The 25,176-nt window shown below is 56.8% G+C and overlaps 1 protein-coding gene, 2 long non-coding RNA genes and 1 other non-coding gene across 53 annotated transcripts in view; 1 reads left to right on the top strand and 3 right to left on the bottom strand.

Annotated features, from left to right (window-relative positions):
* Positions 1-293: 293 nt before the first annotated feature.
* The window catches only part of NDRG4 (NDRG family member 4), a 51,386-nt gene continuing 26,503 nt past the window's right edge, over positions 294-25,176 (bottom strand). For 4 of the 50 annotated variants that reach the window (XM_015126288.3, XM_015126286.3, XM_028841183.2 and 1 more), the window contains exons 3-18: positions 18,361-18,405; positions 12,223-12,312; positions 9,411-9,516; positions 9,047-9,167; positions 8,900-8,962; positions 8,689-8,749; positions 7,189-7,275; positions 7,048-7,104; positions 6,633-6,736; positions 5,793-5,849; positions 5,658-5,709; positions 4,662-4,709; positions 4,483-4,518; positions 4,320-4,371; positions 3,032-3,070; positions 294-2,309 (exon numbers count right to left, since the gene is read on the bottom strand). In XM_015126288.3, the coding sequence (XP_014981774.1) occupies positions 2,155-2,309; positions 3,032-3,070; positions 4,320-4,371; positions 4,483-4,518; positions 4,662-4,709; positions 5,658-5,709; positions 5,793-5,849; positions 6,633-6,736; positions 7,048-7,104; positions 7,189-7,275; positions 8,689-8,749; positions 8,900-8,962; positions 9,047-9,167; positions 9,411-9,516; positions 12,223-12,312; positions 18,361-18,405 (1,173 nt within the window). In that variant the 3' untranslated portion in view covers positions 294-2,154. Of the gene's footprint in view, positions 2,627-3,031; positions 3,071-4,319; positions 4,372-4,482; positions 4,519-4,661; positions 4,759-5,628; positions 5,710-5,792; positions 5,850-6,632; positions 6,737-7,047; positions 7,105-7,188; positions 7,276-8,688; positions 8,750-8,899; positions 8,963-9,046; positions 9,168-9,410; positions 9,517-12,222; positions 12,313-13,025; positions 13,071-18,360; positions 18,406-25,176 lie in introns of all 50 variants that reach the window. The other 46 variants (XM_015126294.3, XM_028841185.2, XM_015126289.3 and 43 more) reach the window with 18 other exon arrangements.
* Positions 16,249-16,355, bottom strand: LOC114674555 (U6 spliceosomal RNA). The gene has a single exon (XR_003725700.1). It is a non-coding gene; the product is annotated as a U6 spliceosomal RNA (small nuclear RNA).
* Positions 18,500-25,150, bottom strand: LOC144338061 (uncharacterized). Its single transcript, XR_013411834.1, has 3 exons — positions 24,153-25,150; positions 20,035-21,225; positions 18,500-18,562 (listed from the first exon to the last, which is right to left on the bottom strand). It is a non-coding gene; the product is annotated as an uncharacterized LOC144338061 (long non-coding RNA).
* LOC144338066 (uncharacterized) lies at positions 20,033-23,974 on the top strand. Its single transcript, XR_013411839.1, has 2 exons — positions 20,033-21,322; positions 23,250-23,974. It is a non-coding gene; the product is annotated as an uncharacterized LOC144338066 (long non-coding RNA).

Here is a 25,176-nt window from a genome sequence, read left to right as displayed (position 1 = left end):
CTCAGCCTCCCAAAGTGCTGGGATTACAGGCTTGAGCAACCGCGCCTGGCTGAGGAGAGCTGTATTTTGTCCCAGAGTCAGGGGTTTAAGCAGAAATTAGCACATAAGGCTTTTAATGTTTGTCACACTCTCCTCTCACTGGTAAAATAATGTGACATGTACTGGAAATAGAAAGATGGGTGGAGACCATCCTCTCCTAGCACCCTCACCCCAAACCAAGCAGCACCAGCAGCCCCTGCCCAAACATTCTGTCACTCCAAAAGCTTCCCACGATGGGCATGGCATCACCACACTGGAATTCTTAGGTTCTTTATTAGTTTTTCAGCACAGTTAACTCTTTCTACGTTGACTAGAGTTTTGTTTTACATTTTGTCATCTCATGACAGCAGCCACCAGAATACACAGAATTAGGCTCTTTGTGCGGAGAAGAAAATAAAAAACATTAAAAGTTCACCTTGACCAAAGAGACAGCCTCCGGAGGACCACCACACATGGGAGGACCCAATGTACACACATACACACACACACACACACATCTATATATATAATGTATAGATATTTATAGATATTTCATCTGGAAACACAGCAAAAAACAAAAAAAAAATTCCACGATTTGCAGTGCTATCTACAGTAAGAGGGATGAATTCTACCAGCTTTCAACCAGTCACATTCAGTATTCAGAAGCAGCACATGAGGGGGTAGAACTCGGCACAAACTAACACATCACCAGGCTAGTCATGGCTTAAGATTACAGAAGGGGGGTGATGTGTATAGAGGAAATACGCATATAGGTGTCCTCTCAGCCTCAGAACACCTGCCACAACCCTCCCCCTCCACAGCCCTTCATGTTTTCATTGCTCTCTCCCCTCTCTGTTTTGAGGTTTGTGACCATTGATTTAGGGTCTGAGACAAATGGCTCTGGTTTCTGGGCCGCAAGATGCTATAGGGTAAGGTGGGTGGATGGAAAGCATACAACACAGTCCTGGGCTTCAGGGGACAGCAGGGGGCTGGGGTGTGGGAGAAGCCTTTCTCCTCTACCTGGCTCTTGTTCGTGTCCAGAATCATCAGCCCCCAGTAAGCCCCAGCCCAGGGGGCTATGGGGTAGAAGTCTCGCTGCCTTGGGCCAGTTGACTGAATAAACTCTCTCTTCCTTAGTGATGCTTCCAGGACACGCTGGCACAGCCTGGCCAGAGCTCTGCCTGAAACACCACACTGCTACTGATGGCATTGCCCTCTGGGGAACCTGGGGGCAAAAAAGGGGTCTCCAGGAACTCAGCTACCCCTGCCTCTGGCCACCTGCGGGCTCCCAAAGGCAGTCACCACGATGTTCTCAGGGCACACACGCCACACATGGGCTCTCTCTTCCTTCTCCCTCACCCCCAGTCAGGTCACTGTGGGGACAGACGACCAGGCAACTTCTGCCTCGGGGAGGCCTTGGCTCAGAAATGGGAGAGGGCCAGGAGGTGGCAGAGTGTGGGCTGGAAGGGACGGTCTGTGGGGTTCCTGCCCTCACGGTTCTCCATGTTCTGTCTTCCTTGGGCAGAGAAACCCCGACGCCCCTGCCTGCCTGGCCCTACAGCACCAGCTGGGCCCAGAGAGCACCAGGAAAGTGGCTGCCTGGTCCGAGCGCCCCCTTGTGGCTATTGTCCAGATGATTGTCACATGTGCTATGAGACAGAAACGGGTGTGCTTGGTGGAGAGTGGGGGAAGGGGTCTCCCAGGGCTCCCACTCCAGTGCCTGAGCTGGCCCTGCACCCCTGTGGGCCCAGTAACCACCCTCTCGAAGCCTCTCCCATCTGCAAACCTGCCTGCCCAAGGGCTCACCCAGGAATGGCCTGGATCCTTAGAGAATCTCCCTCCCTATGGCCCTGCCCTCCTGTGCCTGGGCCACAGGGAGTGAGATGAGAGGGGTCAAGTCAGCCAAGTTACCACGGAGAGTGAGATGGGGTGGGGAGGAGTGAGCCCCTCAAAACACCTGGAGACTGTTCCGCTGAAGGATCTAAGATAGATCCCCTCATTTTTTTCAAACAGAACCCCATTTCCTCCCCTTTGCCCTCACAAAAATAAACTAAAGGGAACATGAGCCGGCGCAAGGATGGCGGTGGGGCCTCGACGTGGGCGGACAGGTGGGCGTCGTCAGCGGGATCGAGGGCTTCAACAGGACACCTCCATGGTGTGGTTGACCTGGCCCAGCCCCTCGCTGCTCTCCGAGTGGGTGCAGGCCTGTGGGCGGCTGCCATCCACCGAGCTGGCACTGGTGAGGGATGCAGTGCGGGAGCGTGCCAGGCGGGTCATGCTGGCTGAGGGCACTGTGGACAGAGACAGGGTGGGCCTGAGGACTGGCGGGCAGGGCCAGGCGCCTCTGGTGGGAAAAGTAGGCTGCAAGCAAAGCGGCTAGCGAACCGTTTCTCGAAGGCACAAAGGGCCCCTCCCGAGCCAGGAGGCTGGCGACAGCTGTCGGGCCGGGGGCATGCAGGGCCAGCGACAGTGAGTGGGCCTAGGGGGCTGTGGCCAGCAGGGCCCTCTCAAGCAGCTGACCAGGCAGCCCTGAGCAGCTGGTGCAGGGAGGTGCTGGGTTTCCAGCCGTGCCTCCCTCGAGGATGCCGGTGGAGAAGTAGGACTGCTTCTGTAAAGGAGGACACGGAGCAGTGGTCACCCTCAATTCAGACTCTGCCCTTGTTCGGAGTTTCACAAGCAAGACTTGCGGGCAGCAAACTCTACCCTCCTGAACGCTCCTGGCCACCTCTGGCTCAGGCAGGGCCAGACCTGGGCTCTACCTCTAAGGAGGGTCTGTTTCCAATCCCCAGAGCTCTGGAAGCTACGAAGCTCATGACAACCTAGAAGCAAGACTGCTCTGCAGCCCAGCCAACCTAGAGGCCAAGTCTGCAGAAACACAAGAATCTGTGGGCTTTCTGAGTGGAACAGGACACAAGAAGGTTCCAAACCACAGCAAGATGCGGCCTGGCTGCAGCAGGAGCGGGGGAGGGGGAGGCTAGGTGTCCATGCATCAGGGGAAGGGCTGTGGGGCTACCTGCTCCTCCACTCAGCCTTCGGTCCTTCAAGTACGCAACTAAGAGAGAAGACAGAGCCAGACAGGGGGCGGGGTGGGGGAGACACAACACAGTGAACAGCGTGGTCCACTGAGGCCAGGGCATTGAGATGAGCCGGAGAGATGGGACAAAGGACAGGCACAGAGAGGCTGGGGGCAGGGTCAGAGGCTCTGGAAGCCCACCCAGCAGTGGTCCCCAGAAGGATCTCTGACCCAAGGAAGCCCTGACAGCCGGTGGGGTGCTTATCCCCTCACCATTCTGCTGGGCCTCAGTCTCCTGCGTACAGAACTGGGGAGGCCTGCCCCTCTGTGCCTCTCCCAGCTCGGGGCTGCCTGGTGGAGTTTCTCCCCAGGACCCTGAGAACGCATCTCAGCGCCTGACAAGCTTCCTCCATTCACCTCACAAATGCTTGCTGTGCCCTGATCCCAGCCTCTGCGCTCCTGCAGAGCCCCCCTGCGGGCCCCAGGGCTCTGCCCTGCTCCAGAGAGCACTGTATTCCTGGGTGTCCTCCCCAGCCTTCCCACAGGCCGCCCCGTTTGCCCTGGAGATACCAGCTCCAGAGGCTAAAGTCTGGAGGGCAATAAAAAACAAACTGAGAAGAGGAAGTTTGCCACCTGGTAGTGGGGAGCTGGAAACAGGTATGTCTTAGAGGGAAGGGGAAGTTGAGGAGACACCCAAGGGGTGTGTGTGTCTGTGTATGTGTACCTGGTTCTACCCCAGACCCAGATTTTCAGATCTGCCAACTCAGGTTCAGCTGCTTTCAGCTCTCTGAATGCCCAGGCCGCCCCAATTGCCTTCCCTGGCCCCAGGCTCCAAGCCCACTCCTATGACGCCCTGGGTGCAGCCACCAGTTGTTTCAAAAGGCCTTCTCAGGTGCCGTAGGCCCAACTCTGACCCCAAGCCCTGGGGCAGATGAGGGGAGTGTGCCTCACCCCCAGACAGGCTTCCCTGGCAGGACGTGGCCCTTGGACCTGGACCCTCAGCACAGAGAGAAGGGTCCCTTCCCCCAGTATGCCCATCACTGCCATCAGAACAGTGTGCCAAGTCCTCCCTAAGGGCAAAGGGGAGCTGGGCACAGCCTGGGATGCGCAACTTGCAACTCAGGTGGCATCTGTGGGGCCCAGCATCCGGGGCCCAGGTCACACAAAACTATGCCTGTGGGCTCCCCAGTACCCCCTGACACCACGTGCCAGCCCTGCAAACAGGACCCCCCACCCCAGCACTGACTGCCCACTGGTCTCTAGGTGTGGTGGGTGGAAATGTACTCACTGTAGCCCATGCCTTGCAGGAAGTATTTGAAGGCTTCAGTCAGCTTCCCTGGCTGCGGAGGGCAGGACAAGCACATGCTTTCATTGGCTGCCTAGGATTAGCGGGGAGGGTAGAGGCTTCCCCCACCCCATAGATGGAAGGGCAGGAGGGCCGAAAGTCTCACCTGTGTGACCTGGGGCAGCCCTCCGGAGTCTGCCATCTGCAAGGGAGAGAGTGGGGTGACTTGAGCAGGGCCCTCACTCCAGGACAAGCTCCCACCTGGCTGGGACCCCAGGCAAGCCCCTCCCTGAGGTTGGGCCCATGCTAGGGAAGCTGGCCTAGGGCTGGGGAAGAAAGCCTCACCTTCAGGAAGGTCGTGATGGTCGGGTCCAGTTTGGAGTTGCACTCCACCTGGGGACAAGGAGCCAGCTTCAGCAACAGCCCCGGCCCCTCCCCACCCCTGTGGCTAAGGCAGGTTTGATGCCCCAAGCTGGGGAGGAGAGGGGGTGCAGGGAGGCAGAGGGAGACCCAGCACCTGTGACAGGCTGCTTCTCCCAGGGCTCCCCACGTTCTTGGAGACCAGTTTAGCAGCGCCCCTGAAGGTCCTGGGACCCTTGGAGCCCACTCACAACTGCTAGGAGTGGGAGTCAGGCAAAGGCTGGGCTGCCGTGGTGGGACTGGCCCGGGAAGAAGTCCTGGGGCCCTCAGCAGTGAGGTGAGGGGTGCCGAGGGTCTGAAAGAGACCGGGTGGAGCGGGCTGGCACAGCCCACCACCGCACTCTTCCAGGACCTCCCGGTGGGCATGGGAAAGCCTGGTATTTCCACGGCGCACGGGGCTGCTCGGGCACTTCCGGACCCTGCAGCTTCCCAGCAGCTCTGTGCTGATGGGGCCTCACAGCCCCAGGCCACCTGCTCCCAGAGTTCCAGCAGGAGGGGTGACACGTGGTCCCCAAACGTAACAGGTGCAGGTGATGGGGAAAGGGAGACTGTGCTGCTGTATGCATTAATGATTTATAATGACTCAATCACATTTCAGAAAAAAGAGAGATCGTAGGCCCTAGGCCTGAGGTGGGTAGGGACCAAGTTGGGGCTGTGCTGCTGGGGAGGGAAGAGGGGACCTTCTGATGGCCCGGCCCTGGCCCCAGCCCTCCCCATTTCCAGGCCTCCCCCGCCAGAAGGATGGGGGCTATGCCAGATGTGAGGTTTGGCAAGACTGGGGAAGTGGACGAGAAGCCCACCATCCACTGCCAGCCCTGGAGGCTCCCCTGGGCTGGGTCAAGAATTGCCCCTGCTGGACAGAGGCCATGAGCCCCTCACCCCTACCTCACACCCCCAGTGAGCCCACAGCCCCTCACTCACCACCCCGTCCTCAGCAGGTGCATTATCCCCGACCACCAGCATCACGGGGCAGCTGCAGATACAGAGGAAAAGGGCTGTCTGGCTGGGTCACGGGGGCAAAGGCTGGGGCAGGCCAGAGGGCCAGGAGGCACTCACCGGAGCGTCTTGGCATTGAGCACTGTTCCAGGCCGGTTAATGTCCAGGTCTCTGCGGCTGTGGGGGAGGGGAAGGGGAGGGGCAGAGGTGGGCACCCCAGGACAGGATGAGGGGCATCTCAAGCCCAACACTGCCAACTGGTAAAGCAGGGAGGCATGGACCTGCTCTACATAAATGAACTGGAGGCCCCCTATGCACGGCTTTTTGGACTCCCCAGCACATACCAGGTGGGCTCTCAAATTTTGCTATCCCCCTCAGAGCCAGGGGTACCGCCACCTGTGCTGTGGGAGGTTCTGCTACTGGTCTGTCTCCTGGACCATATGGGATGGCAGGCCCTGGGTCTCTTTATTCTCTATTGTTTTCCTAGCACCATGCACACAGCAGGTGCTTACTATTTGTAGAAGAATGAGAAGGAGGGCAGGTGAGTGAGGGGGCCTGGCCACCTCCCTGCAGGGCAGGGCAGCCCCTAAAGGGGGCTCCAAGGAGCATAGCTTGCAAACCACAGGCTCATCTGACCTCATCCCCATTTTGCAGACGTCAATATCAAGGCTGGGTTACTGCAGTCAGGGATGTCACCAACACCCCCAACACTCCCACGCAGGAAGCCCCCAGGGGAGGAGGAAAAGTGGAAGAACCCAAGGCCTGGAGTCTGAAGACCTGTTCCCCTCTGCCCCTCACAGGGTGTGACCTTGTGCAGGAAATGACCTCCTCTGAAGCCCAATATGGTGCCCATCTACAAACCAGGGCAAGGGTGTTGCCTGCCTGCCTCCCTCAGGGGGCAGTGTGCAACGGCCCCCACTGGGGTGTGCTGGGTCCCAGGGCTGCTGACCCCACCCGCACCTGTTGTACATGTTCCAGAAGAGCTGCAGGTTGGCCTGGTTCACCACGTTCCCAATCTGCTGCCGGTAGCTCTGCACCAACTCTGTGTTGTTCACTAGCTCCTCCTAGGCCCAGGGGGATAGATGGGGGCGTGCAGAGGAGCAGACAGACAGAGGGACGCAGGCTCAGAGGGGGCCGGCAGATGTCACTGCCAGAGTGGCCCTTGCCCCACTCAGCAGGCAGGGGAGAGAGAGTGTGGGCAAGTAGGAGGTGGGGCCTTGGGAGGGGATGTCTGTCTTTCAGATGCCTCAGCATCATGGAGATGCAATCTGGAGTGAGCCACGTCAGATGCCAAGTACACCCGCCTGCCTCCTGCCAAGCCGGGAGGGGCAAATCCCAGAGTGCCCCAGATCCGCAGAAGGCCCCGCCCCCTTACCTGGCTGAAGAGGTGGGAGAGCACCGTGTCAGGTAAAGTGCTAGTTAGGCTGGAGAGCTGCAGGGAGCAGGGCGCCAGTGTGAGTGCCACCCCTCACCCCACCCTAGGTACACCCACCCCATCCCTGGTCACCACACACACCTTGGTGGCAGCCCAGTCTATCCAGCCTTTGCCGTTGGGGTCGATGTTCACCAGCACCAGCCCCTCCACCAGGTCGGGGAAGATGAGCTGCAGTAAGAGGGGAAACAGGGCTGGGCGAGGCCAGGATGGGTGCAGACGGTGGAAATGCTCTGTGAAGTCTTCAAGGTGCCGCTGATCAGCCGCCTGGCTGCAGCTGGGTCCGTGCGCGCATACCCATGTCCAGATGCCCTGCCTGTCCTCCTCTCACCCAACCCTTCACAGTTCTTGGATTTATTTAGAATCTCTATCATTGTTTCCACCCCTCCACATACACACACACACATGCTCTTTCAACAGAATCAGCTCTTAATATATTTTTGAAGATGGTGCTATTGCAAAATTGAGTATTAAACATCTTAAAATCTTAAGCATGTTGTTTTTTTGCTTTTATAGAAAATGAAGCCCTGGCCAGGCGCCATGGCTCATGCCTGTAATCCCGGCACTTTGGGAGGCGAAGGTGGGTTGATCACCTGAGGTCAGGCATTCGAGACCAACCTGGTCAATATGGTGAAACCCTGTCTCCACTAAAATACAAAAATTAGCCAGGCGTGGTGGCATGCGCCTGTAGTCCCAGCTACTCAGGAGGCTGAGGCAGAATTACTTGAACCAGGGAGGTGGAGGTTGCAGTGAGCCGAGATTGTGCCACTGCACTCCAGCCTGGGCAACAGAGCGAGACTCCACCTCAAAAAAAAAAAAAAAAAAAAAAAAAAGAAAGAAAGAAAATGAAGCCCTCATGATATAAATTAAGAAAAAAATCAATCTTTTAAAGCCTATTTTGCCTTAGGCATTGCAAAAGAGGGATTTTCTCTTCAACTGTTAGACCATGTTTAAAGAAAAACAGCATAGCCACATCAAGCTTGTCTAGGGTGGCAGGGAATGGCCTCCAGTTAACAAAATGATTAAGTGCTGACATTGCAACTGGATTGAAAATTCTTGGTCATTTCTTTTGAAGTAGGAAATGTCTTAGATCCTGAAAAATTAGGTTTTTTTTTTTTTTTTGGCTTGTTTTTAGAGATGAAAAGCTTGTGAATTTCTATCCAATAATGATGTTTTTGAAATGTGCTTCTTTAAACCTCCCAACCACAATAACATTTTTTGCTGAAAAAATTATTCATGTTGAAATACCATGGCAATTAGTGAAGGACGATCCTTATTTAGTGGCTAGAGCAGCAGTTGTATAGTTTGTTGCTACTAGAAATTCTGGCTTTGGATAATAGTTTAAGCAAGTTATAGTTTGTAGTCTCTTGAGAAAACCATATGGAGAGGAACCTCTTTTTAAAAAAAGTTAATTTCCCTGGAGGAAAAAAGAAAAAAGAGGTTTTCTACATAAAGAAGAGGTGGGAGGAGGAGAAGCAAGAGCAGAGACAGTTCCTCAAGGCTGAAGGGTTCCCCGGTCCCCACCACAGGGAGATCCCTGGCTTGCCCGGGTGTTTGGGGTAATGGGGGCATGGGGACACTCACTGCAAACTTGGCCAGCACATAGGCTCCGGCACCCACTCCAATGCCAATCACGTACTTGAACCTGGTGCAGAACAGGCTGGTCACTCTAGGGCTAGGGGTGCCATTTCCCATACATGTCACCCAGAGCAGGCCCTGCCCACAGCCTGAAGCCCTCAGCTGAAGCCGGGTGGCTCTGCAGTCGGGGTAGGCACCCCTGGGCCCTAGCACTCACCCGAAATGCTGCACCACGCTAGGGAGCATGGCAGCCAGCTGCTCCATGGAGGGGAACTGGTACCTGCAGGCAGAGCAGGAGGTCAGGGCCCAGGTGTGGCCTGGGGTGCAGAGCTGGAGACAGGCGGAGGGGGCTCCGGGTACCTACCCCTGAGGAAACTGCGACGCCCCCACCTGTTGTCCAGGGGCATCCACGTGACACACCACAAAGTGCTTGGTGATCTCCTGCATGTCCTCGAAGTTGAAGAAGGTGTTGAAGCATAGTTTGTCTGCAAAGACACACCTCCACTATGGCTGAGCAGAGGGGCCGGGGGACTGGAAGGGAGGCCAGGCCCCCAGAGGGCTCACAAGGCAGAAGTGTCAGCCTCAGGTCCATCGGGGAAATGGAGGCCCAGAGGGCGAAGGCAACAGAGCTAAGTGCGAGTGGGATTGACAGGGCCCTGTGGGGAGGGCGCGGGCCTCACTGCTGATGGGAGGCAGAGGAGGGCTGACTGAGGCTGGGCTGCACTTACGGTTGAGGCCCACATCGTGGTAGGTGAGGATGGCTGGGCGGTTCCCCTTGGGGGAGCCCCGGATCACCACGTGCAGAAGGCCGTAGGGCGTCTCGATGTCGTGTTCCTGGAGGGGAGAGACCGCGCTGGACACCGGGCAGCCCCGCTCCTGGCTCCTCTGGGGAATGAGGTGGTGCAGCCTGGTGCCTGTCAGGCATGTGGTAGAACCCCTACTTGGGGCATCCTGTTCTCATCACCCCAAGAAGCCCCCAGAGAGGACTGAATGGATGGAACACCCCTTCTCAGGCCTGTTCAGCACAGAGACATGAACTGGTCTGCGTGGGGAAGTTCTGGACCTCTCTGCAAACCAACCAGCAGTTTGTGCCGCCACTGTCCTCAGCCCTTGAGGGTCCAAGGAGGCTGTTTTTCTCCATCTTGCAGCAGCCCCTCCTGGACAGCTCTGCCTCCCCAGCCCAAGCCCCTCTCTCACTCAGAAATCTCAGGCGCTTCCTGCTGCTGCAGGGGAACGGCCTCAGTGGTCCTGCCTGGAATCCTCAGTAAACACCCCATGCCAGCCAAGCCTAGCCCCGGCCCCCACACTGCCCCTGGCTCCCACTCTAAGGCGCTTGCACATGCGGTTGCTTCCACCTTGAACGCCCTTCTCTGTGAGCCCAGCATCCCCAAGGGCTCCCTTCAGGCAGGCCCGGTCAGACCCCCGTCCTCATCTCCTCTAGAGGCCTTCTGCAGAGCCTCCTCTGGGATCCTCTTGAGTTCACAACTTTGGTTTTGCTGCTCAAGGTCATTACTTCCTCAGGAAGACCTGGCTCGACCCCTTACTTGTGCATCTGAGCATGTCACGTTACTTCTCTGCTGTGCCTCAGCCTCTCCATCCAGAACCACCTCATAGGCACTTTGTGAGAACTAGACAAGCCAACATCTGTGGAGCATTTAGCACTTGGAGAAAGTCCCGGAAAAGGGGCTATTATGCTAGGGCATCCCTGGGCCTTGGGGGGATGCCCTCCTCATTGGTCCCTTTGCAAAATGGGCATTCTTAGACACTTGGATGGGCAACCTTCAAGAGGGGCCGTCTGAGCTGAATAAACAGATCCTCTCTGCATCATCGTGAGCCCTGGGAACCATGTGAGTGGCCCAGTGAGTTGGAGATAAGGCTGGGGTCAAGGACATGAAAGAAACATCAAGTGACTGAGCACCTACTGTGTGCCAGGCTTCCTGCACGTTACCCAAGAGACAGGAACCCTAGTGTTTTGCAGATGAGGATACTTTGGTTTAGAAAGAACCTGAGTTGCTGCCTCCGAATGGGAAAGGAGATTTAGACAGCGGGAGACAGCTGCTCAGGGGCTGGCATTAGTGGGTCTGGTCTCAGAGGACAACTGTCCAGGCCTATGTCTCCAGTATGGAGTGACAAGCTGGCACCAACCTGGTGGCCAAAGGCTCTACCCTAGGGGCCACGTTTTGGCTTACAGGCCCTGTTTATTTCCCTGTTGTCCTCCAGGAGGGCCCTGGTAATGAGCCTTAGGGTGAGCCATGTGGCTCAGGGGATGAGGAGGCCACACCAGGGCTGAGGGGACAGGCCACACAGTCCCTCCCATCCCAGGCCTGTCCTTTCTCCGGGCCCATCAAATCCAGGAACACTTCCCAGTCACTGACCACTGACCCACACTTTTCTCATTTACTTCCCACATAGACCCAAGCCATAGAGGAGGAAATTGAGGCTGGGAAAGAGGAATGACTTGCCCAAGGTCAATCCCAGAGTAGGGAGGGTGGCCCTGCCAGGCGCCAGTCTCAGGGGCCAGGGCGGTGCACTGAAGGTTGCATGTTCACAGGAGATCAGGTTCCACGGGAGGGAGCTCCTGACCAGGCAGCCCCTTCACAGCACCCTGTGAGATCTCTCAGCTTTGGAGGGTGGGACTGCAGAACAGCTGCAATGCGCCTCCGGCTGCATAAAGGACAGTTATCCTCCCGGGTTCAGACGTCAAGAGCCCAGGGCGGTGTCTTCCAAACCCAGATCCGCAGCCTGCGGGTCAACGTGAGGGCTGCGAGGGGTGTCTGCCCTCCGCTGCTGAGCAGGTTCCGACTGTCTCCTCCCACCCCTGGTGTGGCCGCCCCGTCCCCATCCCTCTGAGGTGACGTGGTCAGACCCTACTAGGGCTCATCTCCCAGGATGGGAAGTGCTGGGGCTGGGGCTGGGCCTGGGCGTCGCCGGGCTGCCTGTCCTACAAAGCCCAGTGACCTTCGCTGAACCCTGCTGCCCACCTCCCTAACGCCTTCTCTGACCCTCTGCGGGGAGCTCAGGACTCAGTTCAGCCCAATCGAAGCCAAGCATCCCCGTCCCTTGGAGCACTGCGCAAGGGCAGCGCCCCAAGGGCCACAGTGCGGTGCACTCTGAGGCCCCCAACCCTCAGGGCCCAGCACTCCCATTGGCTCTGGGTGACGTCAGAGCCGGCCCCGCCTCCAGGTGGGCGCAGGCGGGAAGCACTGCGGCAGCAGGGAAGGGGGCTGTGGCGGCTCCTCTCGGCCTGTTCGTCTCCCCTCGCCTGTGACCTTGAGCACTGCAGGGGACGGGGGGTGCTTTGAGCCGGGCTTTCCGCCGGTGTGGGAGTTGGTGGTGGTGCTGCTGTGGTTCGGCCTGTCAGCCGCATCAATAATTCAGGGGACAGGGTCTGCATGGGCGGGCAGGTGCTGACGTCGTCGCCTCGGGGTGTGCGGGGTGACCTATGGTCTGCGGAACCGGCAGGGCAGGCGTGTGGGGCCCGGGGGTGGGGGTGAGTCTGCCCCTGCCTCTCCCTCCTGAGGAAGAAAGGAGCCGGGGTACCTGATGCCCCGGCGAGAGGAGGTGCCCTGGGTTCCACCTGGGGTCCCCTAGCCCTGCCAGCTTCACGGCTCCAGCGTTGCCTTCCCCCACCTACAAAATAAGGCACGCAGGCAACCCCTCCTCGTTCCTCCCCAGCAGGGACCCCTGCCTGAGGCTATCATTCCTGTGTGGCCCAGACCTCCTTGCCTCTGCCCGGCTGGCGCAGCAGAGCCCTGGGAACTGTGAGGCAACTCCTAAGGAAAAGGCTGCCCGTCCTTCCCATCACACTGGCACAGCCATCCAAACAAGCTAGACGGCCGCCCACTCGGACGGCAGCCCCTGCACGCACAGACCCTGCACGCACACTGGGTACACAGCCTCGGGGGCTGACCAAAAACCCCCCCGCCCCCTGGCCTGATGGCCCCAGGCACCACCAAGGCAGACACCATCCAAGCGCACACCAGAGGGCACACGGTCAGTGGGACGTGCAGGCACTGGCGCCCGGGTCCACACGCAATGCAGCCAAATCAGACTGTGCCTTCCGTGTTCCATTTCCTGCAGATATGTCACCCACCCCCCACCCACCCACTCCCCCTAGCCCCTGCTATGGGCTCTGACTAGCAGCTGCCCCCAGCCACTCCTGCAAACAGGATCACCAGGGAGCCTGGAGCCCTCTGGCCGTGTCTCAGGGACCCCAGGGTGAGGCTATTGAAGGCAGGGCTGCCACCAGATGTGGGCTGAGGGGGGCACTTCCTCCCTACAGTGGGTCATAAGGATGCACCATCCTCCCGGCCCACCTCGCTGCCCGTAGCGCTCTCACTCACCCCATCCCAGCACTCCGGCATCTTGCCGAGGGAGGGAACCCGCCTCTACCAGGAAGGACAAACAAAGGCCTGAGTCACTCGGGTCCAGAGGGCGGGGACAGCTTGAGTGGGAGATGGTCGGCTCTGTGATGGGGCACAGCTCCTGGGCCATTTATACAGGGATCCTGGCCCAGCCTAGCTGGCCCCTCCTCCCCGCAGGGTTTCCGAGCAGCCACTCGCTTGCCCGGAGCCCCGGCTCCCAGATTGGCTGCTGGGAGACAAGCCTGGCTCCAATTGGCTTCTGAAGTCCTTCTTGCCCCAGCCCTGTCACTGCTCCTCCCACCCCAGCCACATATCATCCTTGATGGTCCCCAGCCCCTGCATCCGCCCCCAGCACACAGGCACACGCCAAGAGCTGCAGCTCATATAGGATCCTCCAAATACAGGAGCCGAGGTCACACGTACCAACTCACCCATGTCAGGTACACACAGGGTCCTCACGGACATGCACAGCTCACCAATGCGGGGCAGGGCAGGGTGCATGGGCACTGCCCAGACAGCTACAGCCCTTGACCCACACCTTGGGGAGTATAGAGGGCCCGAGAGGGCCCCAAGCACAGGATCTTGGGGACCAGATCCCCAGGCCCAGCCTCCCCATCAGGAAGGTTGCATCGCTTAACCTTGAGGAGGCCTGGGGAGCTGCTGCTTTCTGGGGCAACTTGGGTTATCACCCTGCTTCAGAGAGCTGCTCCTCCACCCACCAGGGTTTTCTCCCACCTTGCCCACGCAGATGCAGGGGGCTTCCCCACACACTGAAAGTGGAGTTTGGGGGCCAGGGGCCCTGGGCAGATAGCAGGGCCAAGGGTATGGTCAGGCACACACCAGCTCTGTCCTCCCCACCCTCACCCTGCTGACAGGGGCTCCAGGCCACCAGGGAGATGAAGCGGGGCTAGGAGGCAGCTTCTTGACATTGACATGCCCACCTCCTGTAGACCCACCAGGCCCTTGTTCCCAGAGGCAACCAGTTTGGGGCTTGGCTCTCGGGTCTCTGGGGAGCAGAACACTAGGGCTATCTCAGGCTCCGTGCCCTATCCTCCTGGGAAGCAAGGATCTGGGTGGTGAGCTCACCCGAGGTCTGCAGGTGGAGTGAGCAGAGGAGAATAAAGACCAAGAAGTGCATGGGAGGAGAGGAAATAGGCCAGGGAGAGGAGCAGAGGAGGGGGCCTAAGGCTGGGAGAGCAGGAGCCACAGAGAGAAGGGGGATGCTGCGTGCCCGTGCTCCCAAATATAGTCCATGAGGATTATAGGTATTATCGTTGCAACTCCCTGTGCAGTAGGCACTGCTGTTTCTTCCATTTACATATGGAGGTTCAGAGAGGTTGACTGACTTGCCCAAGGTCACACAGCAAAGAAGTGGCAGACCTGTGAGTGGCATCAGGGTTTGGCTGGCAAGACCTGACCCTGCCTTGTCTGGCCACTGTAACTGCACAACCGCCAGAAAAGGGCCAACAATTTGGAGAGGCACACAGACTGCCCCATTTCTCTCCTGCCAGGGCCTGGGCAGGGGTGGGATCAGGGCACAGAGCCTAAGATAGCCCTAGTGTCCTGCTCCCCAGAGACCCGAGAGTCAAGCCCCAAACTGGTTGCCTCCAGGAACGAGGGCCGGGTGGGTCTACAGGAGGTGGGCATATCAACATCAGTAGCTGCCTCCTATCCGGCTTCCTCTCCCTGTCTTGCTGAAGAAGGAACACACCACTCACCCCAGCCCATGCTGACAGCCCTGCATGCTGGCCGACTGCCCTTAGAGAAAGTGGTCATCTCCTCATCTCTGGGTACCTGGTGACCTGGTCGATACCTGTTATGTACACTATTGCTGGCCATGCCCTCTGCCTGGGAGCACCTACTCCATCTCTCACCTCTCACTCTGGAGACCTAGGGCAGACTGATAGGCCCTGTGCTCCCCAGGGCAGCAGGGAAGTACAATGGGGAGTCCCCCTGGCCCATCACCTCCTGGCTATGCTCCCCATTCCTGCAGCCACTGTGGCACAGGAAGAGGCTTGCAAAACAGGCACAGCCCTGCCCTCTGCTCTGCCCACAAAGCCCTCCCATGTCCCCCAAAGCCCCACCCAATCCTATGCCCACTCCAACTTCTGATCCCTGAGTGGCCTCTCCCCACCTTTGGACCCAGGTGACAAGCTGAACTGCGACACTGACCATTCCAAGCCACAGCCTCCATGACTGCTCAGCTCACTGCCTGCAAACTCACAGACCTGGGTTTAAGTCCCTCCTGGCCCCCTATTAGCTGGGTGACCTTGGGCAAGACTTTTTTTTAACCTCTCTGTGCCTCAGGCTTCTAACTGTAAAGCAGGGACTGTGTGCCTTTCTCACCAGCCTGCTGTGAGAATCAGAAAAAACTGCACAAATCACTCCAGATCTGACCCCATCCCTGCCCAGGCCCTGGCAAGGGAGAAATGGGGCAGTCTGTGTGCCTCTCCAAATTGTTGGCCCTTTTTTCTGGCGGTTGTGCAGTTATAGTGGCCAGACAAGGTAGCCTCAGGTCTTGCCAGCCAAACCCTGATGCCATTCATAGCTCTGCCACTTTTTTGCTGTGTGACCTTGGGGAAGTCAGTCAACCTCTCTGAGCCTCCATATGTAAATGGGAGAAACAGCAGTGCCTACTGCACAGGCAGTTGCAAGGATAATACATATAATCCTCATGGACCTAGAGAAAGGATGAGGAAACTGAGAGATGGAGACATTAGGTAATTTTGTCACTTGGCTAGTAAGCAGCGGCAGCTACTAGTACCTCAGCACTCTGGGTGGGCCTGAGGTCTCAGAATCAAGAGTGGTAAACACTATGTTCAAATGTCCTGTAGGTGACAGGCTTTCTTTGAGCACTTTACCCATCTCTATCCCTCTTTTTTTTTTTTTTGAGACACGGTCTTGCTCTGTTGCCCAGGCTGGAGTGCAATGGTGCGATCTCTGCTCACTGCAACCTCCGCCTCCCAGGTTCAAACCATTCTCCTGCTTCAGCCTCCCAAGTAGCTGGGACTACCAGCGCCTGCCACCACACCTGGCTAATTATTGTATTTTTAGTAGAGACGGGGTTTCATCATATTGGCCAGGCTGGCCTCAAACTCCTGACCTCAAGTGATCTACCTGCCTCAGCTCCCAAAGTGCTGAGATTACGGGTATGAGTCACCGCACCCAGCCTGTATCCTCTTTTTGGAAGATATTTTTTATTTTAAGTATGGAAGGCTTCACGAATATGTGGGTCATTCTTGTACAGGGGTCATGCTCGTCTTCTCTGTATCACTCCAATTTTGGTATATGTGCTGCTGGGGCAAGCACTCATTTTATCTCCTAATACCCTCTTTACAAATGAGGCAGATAAGGACAGAGAGGTTTGGTAATCTGCCTAACGTCACACAGCTAGTGGGCACAGAGCCAGGAACCACACCCAGGCAGTTTGGTGCTAACTCCACACTCTAGTGGTCATTCGTCACGGTCAGCTGAGTGTCCATATGAGGGGCCCGTGGACACCATCGCCTTAGATACACTCGGGAAGTCCGTGCTGCCTGTCTCCATGAAAATGCGGTGGATGAGTGGAGTGACTTGGGCTGGAGGTCACATGCTTGGAAGTGGCGAGGCCAGAACCTAGGTCTGTCTGGCTCATGTTAGTCCCTCTGCTACACTACCTCCCCCACTGGCTGCCCCCACAGAGGCAGGGGACAGTGACAACGCCTGCCATGGTGAGCAGGAGATAAAATCCCTGCCAGGCTTTGGCCCAGATAACAACCATCCATTCTTGTGGCTGCTTTTCTAAAACAAAAAACGAAAACAATGCTGCCTCCATGTGGTGTGACAGGAGGGGACAGGAAGGTGCCTTTTAACGCAACCTGCCTTTTACCGAGCAAAAGTCCTGAGAACCGGGGTCCACATAACCCGGGCCCCGCAACTCCAGGGCTGCAGCTCAGAGGGCTCGGTGGGCAGAGTCAGCTTCACAGCAGCAGTTGGGCACCCAGAGGTCTCCTCCACAACTCCAGGAATGCCCTCTGCCTGTCCCCCACACCGTAGGCCTGTGTGCTGGGGCTGGCATCAGCACTGTTGCTGTCGGCCTCCCACGCTGTGGGATCAGTGTGTTGAGGCACTGGCTGGGTGCTCTAGGATTTTACTTGGCCAACCCCTTCCTCCAGGGCCCATTTGCCTGCACGGCCCATCCTCATGTGCAGCATGGAGGACAAAGAAAATCCCCTGGTGAGCCTGTCCTGATCTCCAGTTGTCCCTTTCCACCAGCCTGGGCCGGCTCCCGACCACTTCCTTCCCATCCCTCCTCCCGGGCTCCCGTTCACTCCCCACTGCTGGAACCCCGGCCTCTCCTTCCAGCTCCAGAGCCCTTTCTGCTTGCAGATGGCATTCCCAGGGGATCTGAGCACATGTACACTGGCTGCCCTGAAGTCTCCCCTCTCGTCCTTGAAGTGGCACGTGACCGAGGGACCAGCACACAGGCCCAGATTCTCACACTGATCCTCACGTAGCTCCCACTGGGGGAGGAGCCAACAGGGAGCCCCGCCTCCGTGTCAGCCCTGCGTCCAGACCATGTGGCTGGTGCTGTCACGGGGCTTGGAGGCTGACCCCAAACCAGGTCAGGCCCAGGCAAGGACAGTGACCCGGGGGCTGGCTCCACCTTACAGAAGGAAGGGTCTGAATTGGTTTGGCATGTTGGGATTGCCAGTGGGGTCCCAGAACCCAACAGGGCTCCCTTGTGTAATTGGTTCAGCATGTTGGGGTGGCCAGCGGGGCCCCGGAACCCAGCAGGGTTCCCTTGTGTTTGCTGTCAGGCATTTTCCCAAACTCGGAAATCAACGGCCACTGTGGGACTCAGAGGAGAGACATGACTGGCCGAGAGAGCAACATCATCACCCGGAGGAATAAAAACAAAGGGCGTTTTCAGTTTTCACCGAGAACCTGGCATCAACTAAAGAGGACAGGGTTGTCCTGGCAACAGCTGTCATGGAAACAGGAGCTATTTTAGAGTCAACCTGCCTTTCATTGGAAGAAAATGCTGATTCAGATGACAACATCCCTCACTCTCTTTTCCATCCTCAGTCCCCCTAGAGACCCCGTCTCTTCCCTGCTATTCACAGAAGCAGGGCCAGTTCATCTCCCACCCCAGCATCTCTCTGTTAGGCAGGGGGCAGGCAGGGCCGCTATGAGCTCTGGGGGTGGTCCTGGCAACTGCTACAGGCTGGGGGCACACAGAAGGGCTGTGACCCTCCTCTGGGAACTGGCCAGGTGGGGAGAGGGGCTGGCCAGCTGTCAGTCCCACATCTCGGGGGTCTGAGCCTTGACCTACCTTCCAGTCTGTGTCTGCAGCCAAGAGGAAGGCATCAGAGCTCTCCTAGGGGAAGGCAAACAGAGGGGGTGGCAAGTTAGGCCCTAGCTGGTCTGGGGAGCCCATGGGGCCTTAGCAGACTCAATTTCTGTCCCAATCTGTATTTTCTTTTCTTTCTTTTTTTTTTTTTTTTAAGAGACAGGGTCTCACTCTATCACCCAGGCTGGAGTGCAGTGGCACAATCACAGCTCACTGCATCCTCAAACTCCTAGGTTCAAATGATCCTCCTGCCTTGGCCTCCTAAAGCGCTGGGATTACAGACATGAAACATTGTGCCCAGCCCACCAGTCTGTCTCAATGTTAATGAAACTGACCAAGGGCTCACCAAGGTGCCAGGTATTGGCCACCAAGTACTTGGTGGAGGAGCCTGTGAGCGTCCTCATTAAGGATATGAGTATTCCATCTTATAGGCCACGAGGGTGAGGCTCAGAGAGGCTGAGTCACAGGCTAGAAAGTGCTGGAATCTCCCACTGCAAATCCTTGCTGTTGGTCACTCTGCCCTCCTGCTACCGTAGATGTTTTTCTGACCATCAGGGGACGAGGGTGGAAGAAAGGGAGGGAAGGGGAGAGGTGGGCGTGACTAACATGCCCACGTGTAGGGATGGGGAAGCTGAGGCCCACACAGTGAGGGGACTTTTCCAGTCCACACAAAGGTACAGTGGCAGCTGCTCCCACCTCTCCAGACCTGGTCGCTTTGCGCCTCAGATCACTGGAGCTTACTTCACAGTGAACCGTTTGAGTCTGGCTAGTGCCTGTTCTGCCCACTGGACCGCGGGCGTCACGAGGGTGGGACTACGTCTGGCTGTGCTCTCAGTATGAAGCTGGCACGGAAGGGGCTCGCCAGACACAAACAGATCTGGATGAACAATCAGGCTTCACCAATGAGGGGAGAGAGGCTCAAAATGCGCCCACAGGTTACGAGGCTGCACAGATGGCCAGGGGAGGAGCGGGGGCTGGAACCCCACATCTGAGTTGCCAGGCTCTCCCTGAAGCCAAGGGGAGGGTGGCTGTGCGACTCACCCGCTCTGGGTCCGTCTCCCTATCTGTATGACAAGGCAGCTGGCCAGCTCAAACTTGGGCCACTTTCGGGCCTGGGGAGGGAAACTAATCAGGAACCGGCACACGTCCGGGTAAAGGAAAACTCACAGGTCCTGCCTTGCCTTCCCTTGTGTCTGCCTAGAAACCTCTGTGCCCTGCTCTGCGAGGCTGTGAACTCACGGGCAGGTCACTCAGCCTCCAAGCCTCAGTGTTGTGAGGATTACAGGAGAAGCTTGGTGTTGCCCATCATTCTGCCCTTTGTATCCCAGCGCTGGACTGTGCCTGCTACAGATTCTTTTAAGGAATAAATAAATACAAGGATTGGCCAGGCATGCTGGCTCATGCCTATAATCCCAGCACTTTAGGAAGCTGAGGCAGGCAGATCACCTGAGGTCAGGAGTTCGAGATCAGCCTGGCCAACATGTCAAAACCCTGTCTCTACTAAAAATATAAAAATTAGCCGGGTGTGGTGGTACGTGCCTGTAATCCCAGCTGCTAGGGAGGCTGAGGCAGGAGAATCACTTGAACCTGGGAGGCGGAGGTTACAGTGAGCCGAGACTGTGCCACTGCACTCCAGCCTGGGTGATACAGTGAGACTCTGAATCAGAAACAAACAAACAAAAAAACAAACCACGGATGACCGAGACAGTCACATGAGAAATAGGGTGCCACGGGAGGAAGAGGGAAGCAGTCAGCTAGGAAAGTACAAGGAGGAAAATGACCCCAAATCACAGGAGTGGGAGGGAGAAGAATGAAACCAGTATTTCTGCCATTTTTCCCAAAACAAGGAAGAGTTCAGCCACCTGCTTTCCAGCAGGCCAGGTGGTGGAGAAAATCAGAAGGAACTGGGGGTTCCCATACCCAAAGAGGAAAGCCAGGCTTTGGGCTGCCTGTGACTGTCACATAGAGAATGGCCGCACCCACTCGGGCTTCTGCAGATTCCTTCCAGGCCTGTGGGGGCTCTGCAGGGAGGAGGGGAGGAGAGGAGGGAAGGGATGGGGCTGGAGGGGGAGGACAAGGGCCTGGGGCTGATGATGAATGGATCCTCTCACCTTGCACAAAGGGGCTGAGGAGAAGACAGGGGAGATGTCTATACTCGGGACCTTAAGAGGGCCATTATCTCAGAGAAGGACAGAGGAGGCAGTTTTGTTACAAGCAAAAGCTAACAAAAAAGAAGGCCGGGTGTGGTCACTCACATCTGTAATCCCAGCACTCTGGGAGGCCTAGGCAGGAGGATCACTTGAGACTAGGAGGTCCAGGCTGCAGTGAGCTAGGATTGTGACACTACACTGCAGACTGGGTGACAGGGTGAGACCCTGACTGTCTGTCTGTCTGTCTGTCTCTCTCTCTCTCTCACACACACACACACACACACACACACACACGTTGGAGCAGATAATGGCAGGGTGTGCTGTATGCTCTCTGGGTCTGGGGGCCCCAGGAGATGAAGGGTGTGGGAGGGGAAGGACCCAAAGGCCAAGAAAATGCAGGGTGTACAGAGGGAGGCAGAGGAGTGGTGTGTGGGAGGCGGGATGGGGACACAGGCGCAGAGGGATCCACAGACAGGCCAGGCACTGGAGTCTCCAAAGGCAAAAGCCAGGCTCCAGTGGCGGGCAGGCAGGCTGTGAGTAAATGTGTGGGAATCCTCACTTCCCACTGGACTGAGAGAATTTATACCTGGCAAACGGCAGAACGTTTAAAAAGTGAACAGGGTGCCAGATGAAGTGGCTCACGATTGTAATCCCAGCTGCTTGGGAGGCTGAGGTGGGCCAGGAGTTCGAGACCAGCCTGGGCAACATAGCAAGATTACCTGTCTCTACAAAATAGAAAAATGAGCCAGGCATGGTGGTGCATGCCTGTAGTTCCAGCTACTCAGGAGGCTGAAGTGGGAGGATCGCTTGAGCCCTCTCTAGCCTCCTTGAAGAAGGAGGAGGCTGTTATGGTCACACCACTGCACTCTAGCCTGGGTGCCAGAGCCAGACTTATCTCCAAACAAAAATAAAAAATAAATAGAAAGTGGAAAGGATGGGGCTGGGCACAGTGGATCACGCCTGTAATCCCAGCACTTTGGGAGGCCAAGGTGAGTGAATCACCTGAGGTAGGGAGTTTGAGGCCAGCCTGACCAACATGGAGAAACTCCATCTCTACTAAAACTACAAAATTAGCTGGGTGTGGTGGCGCACGCCTGTAATCCCAGCTACTCAGGAGGCTGAGGCAGGAGAATCGCTTGAATCTGGGAGGTGGAGGTTGCAGTGAGCTGAGATCGCGCCATTGCACTCCAGCCTGGGCAACAAGAGCGAAACCCCATCTCAAAAAAAAAAAAAAAAAAAAAATGCGAAAAGGATGGATGCTTTCCGCACTGCAGCTGAAAAAGGAGAATCTGTCTGTGAGAGCCAGAGAATCCTGCCTGAGCGTGCCAGACTAGCTCTTGAAGACAGAGAGAGGTGGTAGGACTGCATGGGGTGCCATGTCGCAGCATCCAGGAGACTGTGTCGGGCATGGGGTGGGGCTTTGTTTTAGACAGAGTCACTCTGTCGCCCAGACTGGAGTGCAGTGGCGATATCTGGGCTGACTGCAACCTCCGCCTCCCGGGTTCAAGTGATTGTCCTGCCTCAGCCTCCCGAGTAGCTGGGATTATAGGAGCTCATCACCACATCTGGCTAATTTTGTATTTTTAGTAGAGACAGGGTTTCATCATGTTGGTCAGGCTGGTCTCGAACTCCTGACCTCAAGTGATCCACCCACCTCAGCCTCCCAAAGTGCTGGGATTATAGGTATGAGCCACCATGCCCGGTCGGCTTTTGTTTTGTTTTGTTTTTGAGACACAGTCTCGCTCTGTCGCCCAGGCTAGAGTGTAGTGGTGCAATCTCGGCTCACTACAACCTCCACCTCCCAGGGTCAAGCGATTCTCCTGCCTCAGCCTCCTGAATAGCAGGGATTACAGCACCACGCCCAGCTAGTTTTTGTAATTTTAGTAGAGATGGGGTTTCGCCATGTTGGCCAGGCTGGTCTTGAACTCCGGATCTCAGGTGACCGGCCCACCTTGGGCTCCCAAAGTGCTGGGATTACAGGCGTGAGCCAACATGTCTGGCAGGAATGGGGCTTTTAAGGTGCCTTTGGAAAAAGCAGATGTGCCCAGGCCCACAGCTTGGGGCCTGTGCTGACTCATGAAGGAGGGGAGAAGCCTCCACAGGATCTGAAACGGAGACCCTCATGCAGGGGTGAGGATGTCATGGTGGCAAACTCTGGTCCTGGTGATGGGTGGATAGAGACACTACCTGCAGTGGCGCCAGGCTGCTCAGTGGGCACGAACAGGCAGGAGTATGCCTGCTGAGTCAGGGAGGGAGGGGTGGCGAGGGCTGGGCCAGAATGAGGCAGAGAAGGGTGCCCAGCTGAGGTGGGCACTGGAAGAGACAGGCATGGAAGTTATCAGGCCAAGATGCCCTCAGCTCTCCCCATTGTGCTAGGGGGCCCTGCCGGGGCACAGAGGCACACCCCATACCGGCAGGCAGCACCTCTGTCCGGCTGTCCCGCAACCTGCACACTTCAGCACTTGTGATGGGATGCAGGGGTCCCCGAGGGCCCCTCACAGCAGAACTCTGCTTTCATGCCTCAAAAGATAGGCTGGCAGGCAGGCACAGAGGCTCGGGCCTGTCATCGCAGCACTTAGGAGGGCTGAGGTGGGAGGATCACTTGCACCCAGAAGTTCAAGACCAGTCTGGGCAACAGAGCAAGACTCATCTCTACAAAATGGAAAAATTAGCCAGGTGTGGTGGCACATGCCTATGATCTTGGCTACTCGGAAGGCTGAGGCAGGAGGATCACTTGAGCCCAGGAAGCTGAGGCTGCAGTGGGCTATGATGGCACCACTGCACGCCAGCCTGGGTGACAGAGTGAGACCCTGTTTCAGAAGAAAAAAAAAAAAAGAAAGAAAGAAGGAAAAGAGAAGTCAGAAAGAAAGACACAGGCAGGAGTGGGCAGGAGGGACTTTTTACAAAGTTCTGAGAAACTTCTTCCTTCGGAGCTGTATCACCATCTGTGGCCTCCACCCAGCCCATGTTTTTACTGAGAACCCACTGTGTGCTGTGTGGGGCACTGGGGAGACCTGGGGGTGCAAAACAGAATAGATCTCTGTCCTGGGAACCTGTGGGGCGGGGCACACACAAACCAGGCTAAGTGACACGGCCAGGGCCAGAGCGTGTTGGGGTTTCAATATTAGACCCAGGGGTTAGAGAGGGACTCTCTGAGGAGGGAGCATTTGAGCAGAGGCCTGAATAAAACAAGGAGTGGAGCCAGCCCTGCAAATTTCTGGGCTAGTGTATCCCAGGCAGATACACTGGGAATGTGATGGGCATGTTCAAGGAGGCTAGAGAGAAGCAAGCTGGGGACGGGCTTGGGAGACAGGCTGGGGAGCTGGTGCAGATTGCATCCTGGGTTCCATTTCTGACTGAGATGGCTTGTTAAGCAGAGAATTGACACGGCTTGCTTTTTATTTATTTATGTTTTGAGACAGAGTCTTACTCTGTTGCCCAGGCTGGAGTGCAGCAGTGCAGTCTTGGGGTTGAACCTCCCGGGTTCAAGTGATTCAGCCTCCTGAGTAGCTGGGATTACAGGTGTCCACCACCACACCCGGCTAATTTTTGTATTTTTAGTAGAAACAGGGTTTCACCATGTTGGCCAGGCTGGTCTCGAACTCCTGACCTCATGTGATCTGCGCACCTTGGCCTCCCAAAGTGCTGCGATTATAGGTGTGAGCCACCATGCCCAGCTCATGGCTTATTTTTAAAGGGTACGGAGCAAAGGCAGAGGCAAAAAGACTATCAGGGAGGATCCTGCAAGCATCCTGGGGCAACAGCCAATGGAGGCTTAGACCAGGGAGCAAGTAAACTTAGAATAAAGGACTTGAAAAATGTGCAGTCGCCACCCCACCAGGGCAGCTTATCTGTGGCTACTCTCGGATAAGCCACGTCTTATCAGTTAACTCAAGGTTCTGTCTGTAAGATAACACTGCACTCTTCTTGGGGGCAGGACTGCCACCTCATGTGGTTGGATCCCTGGATCCCTGGCCGGCTGCACAGTTCCAATCCTGGCTGCTCAGCAGCTCCTGGGCTCCTCTCCTTGTGATGGAAGGCTGGGGAGGCAGGGCAGGGCAGAGGACAGCACCCTGTAGATTTGAGGGGCTGGGCTCCTGGCCTCCCCATCTGTAAAAGGAGGGGGTCTAGGCAGCATAACTTGCAGGGACCCCAGCCCTGATGCCTCAGAATCCAACAAGCAGGGAACCCATACTTTTTGCAAAGTGGTTTCTGTCACAGTCACCAGTATGATGGCACTGGGAGGGAGGGAAAGGGAAGGTGGACAGGGTGTTGTCACAACAAAAAAGGGTGGCATGAAAGTCACTCTGGCCTCTAACACCTTGTCCCATGACGGAGGGGTCTTTGGGACAAAATCATAACCTGTGATGCCTCTGTCCCCCTGCCCTGGGTGGCACTGTTGGTTAGACCTGCCCAGGTGCCACAGAGGCTTGGGAGGCTGATAAGGAAAAGAACGCACAGACGGGGGAGCAGCGTGCTCTGCTGGGGCCAGCACTGCCCGGTTGTTACCTCTTGGGGCTCCTGGGCTGTCCACAAACAGGGGTTGATACGGCCTCATTCCCCCACTAGCTGTGTGACCTTGGCCAACTGGGTTCACCTCTCTGTGCATCAGTTTTCTTGTCATTAAAGCGGGAATAACTCTCCTGTA

The sequence above is a fragment of the Macaca mulatta genome, chromosome 20, assembly GCF_049350105.2.
Source record: "Macaca mulatta isolate MMU2019108-1 chromosome 20, T2T-MMU8v2.0, whole genome shotgun sequence".
NCBI lineage: Eukaryota > Metazoa > Chordata > Mammalia > Primates > Cercopithecidae > Macaca > Macaca mulatta.
The sequence above is the reverse complement of the archived record's forward strand: the minus strand, read 5'-3'. Positions and strand labels throughout refer to the sequence as shown.